This window comes from Coenobita brevimanus, chromosome 2 (genome assembly GCF_032717465.1).
Source record: "Coenobita brevimanus isolate Jiangsu-jjx chromosome 2, ASM3271746v2, whole genome shotgun sequence".
Classification (NCBI taxonomy): domain Eukaryota; kingdom Metazoa; phylum Arthropoda; class Malacostraca; order Decapoda; family Coenobitidae; genus Coenobita; species Coenobita brevimanus.
The window spans coordinates 19,691,385-19,704,720 of record NC_136955.1 but is presented as its reverse complement, the minus strand read 5'-3'; the positions used below and the strand labels follow the sequence as shown (position 1 = coordinate 19,704,720).

At 41.3% G+C, this 13,336-nt stretch overlaps 1 protein-coding gene across 1 annotated transcript in view; it reads right to left on the bottom strand.

The window, feature by feature from the left end:
• Positions 1-8,435, bottom strand: part of LOC145391736 (zwei Ig domain protein zig-8-like) — a 28,457-nt gene extending 20,022 nt beyond the window's left edge. The window contains exons 1-3 of the mRNA XM_080266274.1: positions 8,420-8,435; positions 7,996-8,048; positions 3,882-4,055 (exon numbers count right to left, since the gene is read on the bottom strand). Of these exons, the coding sequence (XP_080122400.1) occupies positions 3,882-4,055; positions 7,996-8,048; positions 8,420-8,435 (243 nt within the window). The remainder of the gene's footprint in view (positions 1-3,881; positions 4,056-7,995; positions 8,049-8,419) is intronic.
• Positions 8,436-13,336: the final 4,901 nt, after the last annotated feature.

The window sequence follows — 13,336 nt, the reverse complement described above, 5'->3', positions numbered from 1 at the left end:
CACCTTGGAGAATATCACCATCTTTTTTGCGATCTTAAAAAGGAGTTATATTAGTTATTCCTGCAAAAAAATTGCGGGAATAACCAATAGCCTTTCCATCGCAAAATGTTTACATTTCATTATCTTTGTTTCCATACCGATCCTGAGTCCACAATGACCGATTCTGATAAAAAAGGCGAAAAAAAATAATAATTTCTGCATATTACTGGCGTGTCGCGATCTCCACAATTTCGCGCCGTTGCCAGTCTGTACACCTCTACCCACGTCTACCCGCGCGGGTTGAGCAGGCAAGAATGGTCCGAGGATTCCGGAAAGCGGGTTAAAGCAGGCTGCTTGCTCCGACACGCTCGACCCTGCTTCTTCTATGAACACCCCCACTTGTTTGTATGGTTCAATTCTTGAAGCATGTCGGCGCCGGTAACCCGCGCGGGCAAACCCGCTTTCTCTGGGAACGCATCCCATATAAACAAGTGGGGGTGTTCATATAGAAGAAGCGGAGTCGAGCGTGTCGGAGCAGGCAGCCTGCTTCAACCCGCTTTCCGGAATCCTCGGACCATTCTTGCCTGCTCAACCCGCGCTGGTAGACGTGGGTAGAGGTGTACAGACTGGAGAGCAAGATTGACGTTGAGCTCCTAATTGCCAAAGTTTTTGAGCGATCACCATTATGGGTCAAAAGGAGTAAGCTCCATGCAAACAGAAATGTAACGGATAAACTGTGGGCTGAAACAGAGAATTAGATTTTGAAGGTAAGCAAAATAGCATTTTATTGTGTGAATCTGGTCCTGATTGTGTAGGTTGATAGTTGAAGCTTTATCACAAAAATATTTTGTTGACATTAGTCAGTGGATTACAAAAGCAAGTGAAAGAAACAATCAACAATGATGTGCAAATTTATTACTAGGTCCTTGTCCCTTTAACGTCGCGCGGGTCGGAGCTGGTTACCTGCTTCCTTTGTGAACACCTACCCGCGCAGGTATCCAGCGCGGGTCGGCGCTGGAAACCAGCGAGCAGGCAACCTGCTTTCTCCGTGTACGCAGCCTAAGGTATGATGACTAAACCTGCAACAACCTTCATGATATATTTTTGATATCATTATGCTTGTATTTACATTCCTATTGCTATTTTGTATTAATGAATATATACTAATCATTATTGTTAGCTTTGGCTATGTGTTCATTACTCTTGTATTTATTTACTATTATGATGTCTGGCATACCCTCCCGCCACACGCGTCTGTCGTCAAATACGCTACTACTGCGACTTTGCCGTTACTACAACGACTGTGTCACATCTTGCAGGGAGGTACAACATGGCTAAAGAAACTTTAGGAGATAACTGTACCACGGACTTATTTCCAGCCGTATGGCACATTTACACAACTCCATAACACATAAAATTATTCGTGTGACTTGTTGCCATGAGACATACGGGGGTTCTCGTAATTTTCTTGCCCGTATTTTGTAAGTCTTGCATTTATCTGACTGAAGAAATTGCTATATATACGACTTTTCATTTTTTTTTATTGCGCAGTAGACTCCTGGAATGAAGGGGACCTACAGTGTCCTCATTTACGTCTTAGATATCAGTGGTTGCCTGCAGATTTGTTCTCAGCCACGCATAGATTTGCTTTAGTAATTCACTTGATTGTTTCTTTTTTACTGATTTTTACTGTCATCATCGTTCAATAGATGTATGTTATGTGCAAACACTAATCTCCCCCTTTTTATATACATTTGTGTTGGCATGTTATTTCCCTCATGTTTATTTCAACCGATTAATTAAAGCTTTCACAGCATACAGCACACACACAGCTCAGCCTGGTGTAAAAAAAAAAAAAAAAAAAATCATGGTAACTGGTGTTCAAACAGCAACGGGAATGTAAATTTAAATGTGGCAAAAGTTTCATGGCTAAATTTTTAAATCAATGATGTTCTGTTATTATTCATGATAATTGCATGCTCGAAGCGGCAGTTTGATCACAGCACAAAACTAATGTATTTAATGACATTTTTATAATACGTGTAATGCCCAGTGTTTTATCATTTATATCGTGTGTTTGGGGGATTTACTGAGCTTAATGAAATATTGAACTAGAGGGGCACTCAGTGGAGCGCATCTCTTCGACAAGGACAACATATTTTCCAAACCACTCTTCGTAATGGATTTGGTTTTCTCATCACTGATTACGGTTTCGCAAAAAGTGTTTTCCGGATCCAGAAGCTGTAATAAGATCCGGTTCGATCCCAAGACTTAATCGATTGTTCCCTGGAACATGGACTATCTACCCGCCAAATTTAGTCCAGATCTCTCCTTTAGTTTTTAAGTAATCCTGCTAACAGACAAACAAACAAACATAACAGGGGCGAAAACATACCCTCCTTTTCGGAGAGAATAATAATAATAATAATAACAATAATAATAATTAAAACATGATCTACGAACCAAACTTGAAAGAATTCTAATCAACTGTGTTTGGTATCGCTACCATTATGTAACCATTATATAATATGGTACCAAGGGCTAGTAGAGATATAACAGAGAAAGTCTTAAGAAGAGAAAAAAAAAAAAGCTTACGTTCATAAAAAGCAAATTCCATTCATATCTGTTCAAGGAGGAAAAAAAAAATCTAAAAGCCAACCTATGTGAGCAGAATCATGGCATTTCCCAATGTTTGCCTCTAACAGATAAATACAGTAATGTATTCACTTGTATTTACCACTCACATGAAAAGAAGTGAAATGGCGTTGGACAGGGCGACATGGAGGCGATTTGTTTGTGGCCACCCCTTACAGGATTGAGGAGTCTGGCAATAGATAGATATATGAAAAGAAGCCAGACATAAGCAGGTTGACGGCACGTTCGAATCAAACTCGCCTCATATCTCTACTGCAATAGGAATTAATTAGAACAAGTGTTTTTTGAGATCTCTGTGTTACCCTCTCGTGGTTTGTAGTTGTCTTTTGGTTATTTCCGGCTCGACTTTACATACTGTTTTGTACTATAAAATAATAAAGCTCCTATAAAGAAAAACAAAATCTTATGTGCGTCACATGAATACCGATATAATTGTTTTGCTTTCATGTGATGGAACTGAGCAATTCCCACAACTTAATAACTTAGTCATTGGTGTATGGAAATCGATGAGTCATAGTTATGAAGAAGTCACGACACTCCTTAACTGCCAGTCAAAATTACCTTCCAGTCTGACAATACTTGGCCGCCAACTAAGCTGAAAGGGGGTAGGGATTGCTGGTCCGTTATGAGTAAATGCACTGTAGCAATTTTCAGGTTAATCAGTTCAGAGGTAAGGGCGTGAGGTCATGACATCACGCGTCGGTTAGAAGAACAATCAACACATAGAAGGAAGAGAATAAACAAAACATTTCCATGTTGTGAAATGTAGGAACGAAGGCCAGAATCAACTAGATCATAGACCTAATGAACTTTCTCTGATCAGACTATTGAAATATTAACCCAAAAATTGAATATCCTCCTAACTACTCGCACTAGAGGGCTGAAAAACTAAACTAGATGATTTTGGTAGAAAACACTTCATTGCCGATGTATCTGGAAAGGCAGTGAAGCGATATCCTAACCGCTATCCCTGCCTCCCTGCTGTTACGGCTGGTGTTAATGTGTAACTTTTAAGTTGATTTCAGCTGAGCACTTATTTATACCGTGCGGTTTGAACTGGGCGATTGAAGCACTGACGATTTCAGCCAGATAATATTGAGTTGATGAATACAGACCATTTTAATAGCAACCAGACTACTGAAAACAGATCACTGTTAAACTAAACAATCAATTACAGAGGCCATCCGATTTTGTTACCCTGATGATTACACAGACCAGAAGTTTTATTTATTTATTTTTCTACTTACCACACGATTCCCAAGGTGTTTGACGAGGCAGTGAAGAAAAGCAGTTCTGCCAGCCGCTGCCACCACCCTGTTGCTGCTGCTGTTGTCGAACTGTGGCCTCAGGAGGGGTTGGTCCCACATTGGCGCAGGTCGGGATGGGGGTGCTCGCTCGAGACGGTTATTGCTACTCGTGCTCTGGGGAGGAGAGACAAAGTATTAATAAAGAATCTGAAACTCCTTAAATCCTACAATGCATTTTTTTACAATTTACTTTTAGCTCATTGTAGATACTGGACAGGGACTCCTTAGCGTGGTAACACCAATTAAAGTGGGTGGTGAAGGTACCCGATTACTCAACCGTCCCTCAACTTCTCTATCTCCCAAAGGAGTTTAATGGACTGCAGGAGGACAACTTCAGCCTGCAGTTCACCGGGGTCACGTCCACAAGGGCCTGGAGCTCAACGACAATGGCTCCAGATTCCTAGATTCCGTTAAGAAGAGACATATTTCAGCCTGAGAGGTTGTGAGCATTCTCTTTCAAGCAGAATATAATCGTTTCGAAGTAACGCGAATAAAGCAAATAAGACGTAAACATACTGCAAGGCAAAAAGCTTATTCTTGACTATAAATTATGATAATCAAATCTCCACACTAATAAATTGCTGTCATTAGGAGAAATACACTGAGGTGGTTTGGACATGTGAAGAGAATGGAGAATGAAAGACTGACTAAGAGGGTGTATGTAGGTGAGATGGAGGGAGGGAGAGGGAGAGGTAGACCGAGGATGAGGTGGAGGGATGGAGTTGAGAGGTATATGAGGGAGGGGGGGGTGAGTTGGGGGGAGGGTAGTCAAATGGTGGGTGACAGAGCGACTTGGAGGCGTTTTGTCTGCGGCCACCCTTTGCGGGATTAGGGCGTCGGGCTATAGATAGATAGATAGATATTTTTTTATTGCTTGATTTTTTTTTTTTTTTTTCACTACGGTATACCCACTAGTTTGACTATGAGGTATTTCGCAGCTGTGCTAATGAAGATAAAAATATAAACACTCACTGTAACGCATGCATCAACACATTTACCATGACAGCGTCTTAATTTTGTTTTTTATTTATTTTTTCTTAGACGATACTATCTAGATCAGGAGACACATCTTGAAGACAGGAGATTAGAATATAGCCTTCCTTAACGTCTACTTCCACGGTTCCCTTTCAAGCTTAATAATTTTGTCTGATAGCTGCAAGTGTATATGTGATGGATGTACTCGGCCTTTCGGGGCTACTCTCAAGAAACCGTATGAATGTGGTACTGTCTGCAACAAAATCTCTCTCTCTCTCTCTCTCTCTCTCTCTCTCTCTCTCTCTCTCTCTCTCTCTCTCGACCACATTATAAAAACTGAAAACTCGAAGGTGTAAACGAACCCCTAATTCTTCATTATCATTATTGACACACCTATGACTTAAATGTGCTTAGTCTGTATCCCACTTTAGAGTGTGGCCGGAAACCATACAGAAGTTTCAGATGTATCCTACCATCGTCACATGCTTAGGATATATCGTAAGAAAAGAAATAACACGTGGGCTTGTACATATGCACTTTCTCTTACTTCATACTCTAAAAGTGTAAGAGAGAGAGAGAGTGTGTGTGTGTGTGTGTGTGTGTGTGTGTGTGTGTGTGTGTGTGTGTGTGTGTGTGTGTGTGTGTGTGTGTGTGTGTGTGTGTGTGTGTGTGTGTGTGTGTGTGTGTGTGTGTGTGTGTGTGTGTGTGTGTGTGTGTGTGTGTGTGTGTGTGTGTGTGTGTGTGTGTGTGTGTGTGTGTGTGTGTGTGTGTGTGTGTGTGTGTGTGTGTGTGTGTGTGTGTGTGTGTGTGTGTGTGTGTGTGTGTGTGTGTGTGTGTGTGTGTGTGTGTGTGTGTGTGTGTGTGTGTGTGTGTGTGTGTGTGTGTGTGTGTGTGTGTGTGTGTGTGTGTGTGTGTGTGTGTGTGTGTGTGTGTGTGTGTGTGTGTGTGTGTGTGTGTGTGTGTGTGTGTGTGTGTGTGTGTGTGTGTGTGTGTGTGTGTGTGTGTGTGTGTGTGTGTGTGTGTGTGTGTGTGTGTGTGTGTGTGTGTGTGTGTGTGTGTGTGTGTGTGTGTGTGTGTGTGTGTGTGTGTGTGTGTGTGTGTGTGTGTGTGTGTGTGTGTGTGTGTGTGTGTGTGTGTGTGTGTGTGTGTGTGTGTGTGTGTGTGTGTGTGTGTGTGTGTGTGTGTGTGTGTGTGTGTGTGTGTGTGTGTGTGTGTGTGTGTGTGTGTGTGTGTGTGTGTGTGTGTGTGTGTGTGTGTGTGTGTGTGTGTGTGTGTGTGGAAACTTGTAACTCATCTTACCAATGGAGTTTGGTGAGTAGACAGGTGGGGTGGGATGGTGGGTGGATGAATAGCTAGGGTGAGATGGTACAGATGGGGTGAGCAGGATGGGTGTGCAGGGTGGATGGCTGGATGGGTGTGAATGGTGGGTGGAGGGGAGCGGGTAAGTAGACAGGATGGAGCACAGTGTAGAGACTCTACACTTGTGGGATGGAGTGAGTGGGTGCGTGGACGGAGTGGGGTTACTGCGGATGTGGACTCGGTGGGTGGATGGACAGGCACGGAGACTGGAACAGATGGGTGCGCAGGGTGAGTGGGATGGCAGAGTGGATGGAGCGGGCAGAGTGAGTGGGGTGGGTGAGCGAGTGGGATAGGCAGAGCAGAGTGGGTGGGTGGTTGGGTTAATGGGGTGGGTGGTTGGGTTAATGGGGTGGGTAGGTGGGCTAGGGTGGGTGAAAGGATGAGATTTATGGATTGGTAGGTGTCAAAGAACAAGGCAGAAAGATGGCCTTGCTACACGAGGTGAGTGGCTATGTATGTGGGTTTGTGACTGGGTGGGAAGGTGGGTGGACAGGGGAAATTAGGTTCAATGTGGAATAGGTCCATGGCGCAAACAGGCCCATAGGTAGAAAAGGTACGTGTGGCAAAATAGGTTCATGGGGGAATACTTCCTTTGGAGAAATTAACCCAAGCAGAAACATAGGCACAGTAGGCAGCAAAGGACCATAGCAGAAGGAGGTCCATGGAAGGAAAGAAATCAGTATGAGTAATTAGCGTTTCCACTTGGGGAGAAAATTGGCCCATGGGGAAGAATAAGTCAATGATGAAAATAGGTTCGTGGAAGAAAATACGTCTATGGAAAGAAAACGTGTCCATGGGGGAAAAAGTAGGTAGACTGTACGGGAAAAGTTGGTCACAGGAAGAATAGAACTTCCATAGAAAAAAAAATATAACTTGTCCAGAGGAAACACGTCAATGGAGAAAATCTGTCCAATGCGGAAAATAGATTCAGATGAAAAAAAAAAAAAAAAAAAAAGGTCAGCGGGGAAAAGCAAGTTCATGGAGGAAGAAAACTTAACCATGCATGAAAATTAGGTCATGTGAAAAATAGGCCCAAGGAGGGAAGTAAAATGATGGAAAAAGAGAGCCAAGAGGGAAAATAGTTCCATAAAGGAAAATGGGTCCATGAAATGAGATCAGGTCCATGGAAAAAACACATGTGGGTGGGGGGGGGGGCTGACCCATAGAGGATGTTGCCGGAGACGGGCTTATGTTCTTATTACGCCCACCAAGGAGGTTACGTTTTTGGCGGCGTTGGTTTGTTTGTCTGTTTTTCTGTTTGTCTGTTTGCAGGATTACTCTAAAAGCTATGAATGGATTTTACTGAATTTTTTTTTGGAGGGGTAGGGTATGGCCCAAGGAACAATGCAGTAGATTTTGGTGGTGATCCGGATCATCATTCAGATCCAGGAATATTTAAAAGGATTCTTTATCATTGCGGGATAGTGGCACGTTGAACATTTTTTCTTCTAACTTGATAAATAATGCCTACAATAATTGCACCTCTTCCTTGGAGGAGATTTGCAATCTCGGATTGCTGTTGCTCTGATAATGTGACCCTGTGTATTTAAATAATCTCTGTGGTAAATCTCCAGTCACCAAAACTGACAACAATATCTGGCAGCAGATCAGTGTCATTAATGTCGGATGCTGTAGATTCATCAGACTACTATTCAAAGATCCATGAAAGGAAAATAAAGCAAAGGAATAGGACAGGACGTCTGTTATCGAGTGTACTTACCTGATTTCCACTGATACCCACGCCTCCACTGCTGCCGCTTACTGCCCTCGGCACTGTGGGGAGAAAAGAAACATGAGAACACTGACTGCTGAAGAAAATGGTGTGGAAAGAGGACACAAATAACTGTCTTACATTATCGGTACTCATCTCTACCAGGTATATAATATCAGCATGTGCTTACGTTCTCCTTGTTCTTTGCTCTGTTCTGATACGAGAAAATGTTGACGTAAATAGTCGCCGACCACATACGGACCTAGATAGAACGCCCATCTTCAGTGTGCATTACGTCTCCGCTACGCGATCACCCATCATCAACCCATTAAGTTTTATCAGCGCGCGCGCACACACACACACACACACACGCACACACTTTCTCTACCTCCACGTACTGAACTCTTAGAAACTGCAAGTTACACCCTCCTACTGTGTACACCACCCATCGTGAGAATTCGATCTTCACAGGGGGTACTCATCCTATCATGCTTTACTGCCCACTAATATACTGATGTCCCAGCATCAGAGTCAAAGGGTTGTATAGAGTCACCTTTATCTTGAATTTCTTTTCTCCTTCACTGTTATTCACCAATTTTTTTAAAGCTCCTACTTTCCACACTATCTATTTACATCTGTTTTGTCACATTTTCTTTCTATATGTAAGTTACTTTGGCCTTTAGTTTGCTGTTCTTCCACATTGCCTCTATTCATTCTTCCTTTTCCTTCACGTTTCTCTCTCTCTCTCTCTCTCTCTCTCTCTCTCTCTCTCTCTCTCTCTCACTCGCTCTCGCTCTCTCTCTCTCTCTCTCTCTCGTGCGCGCGTATAGCTTGGGGCATACGTTCTAACAAGCCCTTCCACCTTCCAGCAACGTGTTGTGTAATATGCATAAACTCACAATACATATACACTGTTTCTTCTTCATTGTTTCCGTCTTACCTGGAGAGATAAAGGAGATTACGTTATTTATCCTTCATTCCTAGAGACGTAAATAGGAAGAAAAATACCCACAAATACTTTTTTTTTTTTTCATTGAGAAGACAGTATACAAAAATTTCGGTCCAAGTCGAGCTAAATTTCTCCCACGCATCTCCACCTGGAGTGGTAATGGAAAGTGTGACGAACTATTATTTGATGGCAATAGGAAATTCACAACAAAAGCATTAATGAATAGTCTAGTCTGTAATGCGGTCGGTTAAGGAAACTCCCTAACACCTCTTCCTTAACTATTTCAATTTTTGGATATGGCTGGTTAATTGTTCGAGCGAGCGAAGAGAGCGAGAACACCAAATTTAGTCACAGTTTAGACCCCCGACATATGTACCAGAGAAAAAGATTTATCGCATCAGCAAGAAATGGGGACAGGGGACGGGAGGAAAACTCTGTGGTACAGTAGCGAACTTTTTTGGATATCTCAGCCAATTTTTAAGCTACAAGAAAGATAGACATCAATTTGGAAATCGCATAAAAATCCTCATTAATTTTCGTTTCATAGACAACCTGTGATTCCCCATAGTTTTTCCGTGAATCGAGGAAACGATTTTTTATCAGACAGATTAGCGTAACAGTCGGCTGCGCAAGAAGTAACGGTCTAATGTTGCGTGAATAGCACAGCAGTATTTTCCTACGATTGCTGAGAGCAACCAGGTTTTGCCTTTTCAAAACTAATTATATATATATATATATATATATATATATATATATATATATATATATATATATATATATATATATATATATATATATATATTTTTTTTTTGACTGAATCCGAGTCCAACTAATACAATACCCTGATCGAAGAAAGAAACTCTGAATTTCTGATTTCTGATTCGAATCGGAGCGCACCGAGAGATTTGGTGAAAGTAATTTTTGTGATTGAGCAAAGTCATTATTAACCTGCTAGGTCCCAAGCCCTATACCTAAAATTAATACAAGAGGAGTATTGGTTTTAGGAAGTGTGAGGGAATATTTTTGGTGTAATCTGATGAGCTCATTTTAGTATTTTCTGGTCAGGAAATCAGAGGAAGATGATGGGTCACATGAGACAAAATTGCACTGTGGGCAGGAATGGATAAGTATTTTCATATTTTTCTTGTCGTCTTCATCTTCATCGTCTTCATTGTCGTCTTCATCAGTCATCATCGTCTTTGTTACTATCCTCATCATCTTCATTTATCATCACCATCGTCTTCGCTGTCAACATCATCACCATCATCATCATCTCCCTTATCCATGACAGCAAAACTTCTGCTCCTACTCTCTCTCTCTCTCTCTCTCTCTCTCTCTCTCTCTCATCATCCTGCCCTTTATCTTATTTCTTGGCAGTGAATGCACACATAATTGGTAGACCACCGCTAGTCTTCTTGAGTACAATATCCCCATCGTGTGCACTATATTCAGCACTGTGTGTCTGTGTGTGTCCCGTATGTGTATTGTATGTGTATACAATGTCTTTTGGGGTAAGTGTTCCAAAGATTAGGCTGTATCAGTAAGGCTCGAATTCTGAAATGCTTATATAGTTACTGAAGTCATTATGGGTGAAGTATGAGGAAGACCATTTTCGTCCATAAGGTCATCAGTAAGTCTATCATCGTTGCGACTAAGTATTAGATCCATACTGATATACAGTGACATTTATTACCTGAAATTGTGGGAAGAATAACCTTCTGAATTTTGCTATACATCTTGGAATACAGTGTAGGCTAGGGTTATGAAAGAAAATAATTTTCCCTAATTTTAAAAACCATGTTATGCTGGGTGATGAACTTTAATGTACAAAACACAAATATGATGTTGGTTTTGCATTTGCCTTAAAAAAGTCTCCCCACACAAACATTTTCCATTGGACTAAATTTGCGCATTTTCTTTTTTAATCTGTGTTGTTCAGTCAAGATCGATATATTTCTACTATATTTGTGTTTGCAGGATACCTAGTGTTTATTAAAACGGTATTCACATGGCATACTTCAGTTCTTGTGATTCTGTCGTGCAAACTTGCCAAAATATACGAAGCGGCGTGATCTACCCAGGATAGGAAGTTTGGCTGACTATGTCAGAATGCCTTCAAAATATGATGTATTGGGAAGGTACCATGCGTTTTTAGAAGAGGATAAACTGAAGAAAAGCAGGATTCAGTAAATATATGGCGAACTAATCCAGTTACGGCAAAAGTTAAGTTTTCCTGCAATGAGTTACCAAACGATTAAAGCACTGCTGAAGAAACTGTTCAGTGAATATGAATGCTACCAAAGAAGACTAGAAGTAGTTTCAAAACGAGCTGAAAAATCTTTTTGACATAAACCAAAGTTCATGTGGAGTGGCATTGCCGGGAAGATAGGGAAGTGTATCATAAACAAGTAATATCTGGTGGATAAGTGATACACTACACAAACTTGCAGCGTTATCCCCAATCCATCCATCAAAGAGGCGAAAACAGTGAAACAAGTGATACTCCAATACCACAGCAAGTTGGTACATCATATGAGAATGAAACTGAAGATACTACTTCAAGTGTCTCCACAAGAGATACAGAGAACAATAACAATGAAGAAGCCCCAAGTACAAGGAAGATGCCATCTTCAACATACCATGCGACGAAACTGGTAACAGGTCATTCGTTGTCAACCAGTAAAGCATCTAGTGCAGTGGTTCCCAACCTTTTTTCTTTTTTTTTTCCCCTTCAACCAGTTCACCAATTGGGATTCCCTCCCCACCCCCCCCTCTCTTCCTTCGTTCTCTCTCTCTCTCTCTGACTAAAGGCAATCGTGGCATGTTTTATATTTTTATATAGTGCTTGAAGAAAAGTCAATCGCCACTTTCTATGAGATTTTTCTGCTGTCGGCTAATAGCTAGTAATCTGTATTTCCCTCAATAAATTTCCCCCCTGGAATCCTGAAATTTCCCCCCAGGGGAAAATTTCCCCCAGATTGGGAAATGCTGATCTAGTGTGAGCTCAGCTCTCGGTAATGAAGGAATCCCTGTTTCCACACCTACACAGTCTGGTGTATGGCGTGGCGTTGTCAGGCTGAAGAAAAACAAAAGGAAAAAATTAAATCGCTACTACAAGAAGAGAAAAACTATTGTTTGCATTTTGATTTAAAAAAAAAAAAAAAAAAAGAATATCCAGTAGAGAGTACCAGGTAGTCGCCTGCAAAGCAAAACTAAGATCAGTTTGGGAATCATAAATTATAGTAGTGGATCAGCTCAGGATATTTTCAATGGCAATTAGAAAGTTCTAGATAAACATGATGCCTGGTCAAGTATGAAAATGATCATCTGTGATGCAATGGCTGTAAACACAGGACATACGAATGGTGTTGTGGTTAGGGTACAGAAGAAAATGACTGAATAGGGTTTGGACAAACCACAATATATTGGATGTCAGCATCATGTATTGGACAAGATCATGAAACATGTTTTGGACTTCTTTGTGACAAAGGTTTCACTAAGCCAAATTTGACTTACGAGTGTGATGAAGAACTAACTGAAAAGTATGCGGAACTACAAAGTTCTTTTGAAGCAGGTAAGAAAATGGAAATGGGTGAAAAGCCGGGATGGAGAGATGACTTTAAATTCCTGTATGAATTGTGCAAAGCATTCCAATTCTACAGGGAACAAGGGGCATTTCTGGAAATCAAATGGAGGAAACTACCATTATTACATAGCGCCCACTGGAATTCAAGGGCAATTTACACCCTACTCGCGTATTTTCTGCTTCCAAACTGGAGAGGCGCATTGGAGATACCAGCACACTATATTGCCTATGACTGGCAAGAGGTGTGGTTTTCTGATCAGAAATTTAGAGAATACCTACTGACCAGCGATAAAGAACTCATGTGCCCTAGCGCACTGAAATGCCTTGAAACCCACTGGAGAAAGGAAAGATCTGCTCTGAACATACCACGGACCAAAATCAATGCTGAAAGGGCAGTAAAACTGATGGAGCAGTTGAGTGGGAAAGAGTAAGACGAACACCTACTTAGATGTGAAGTTTGTGGTAAAAAAAATAACACTGTAACTATGTAGTGTACATCTTACGTTTTACGATTTTGTGTTTTTTGCAAAACAATTTGACTTGGTGTGGGGGATCTTTTGATGGAATTAAGCGAAATGTCATAATACATTTGTATTATGTACCAAAATTCTCATCGATTCCAGCTGCAGGTTATTTTTTTTTTCTAGTCATAACCCTAGTGTAGGCCTATTTGCAGGGTTGTCCGTCCTATACGCCTGCCGTCCAATACTCTGCTGATACAAGGCGCAGATATTTTGCTTGTTTTACGAAATTAACACTGAACCATGTTATCAATATGCGTAAAACCAAGCCAGTGATGTAGTAATAGTGATATG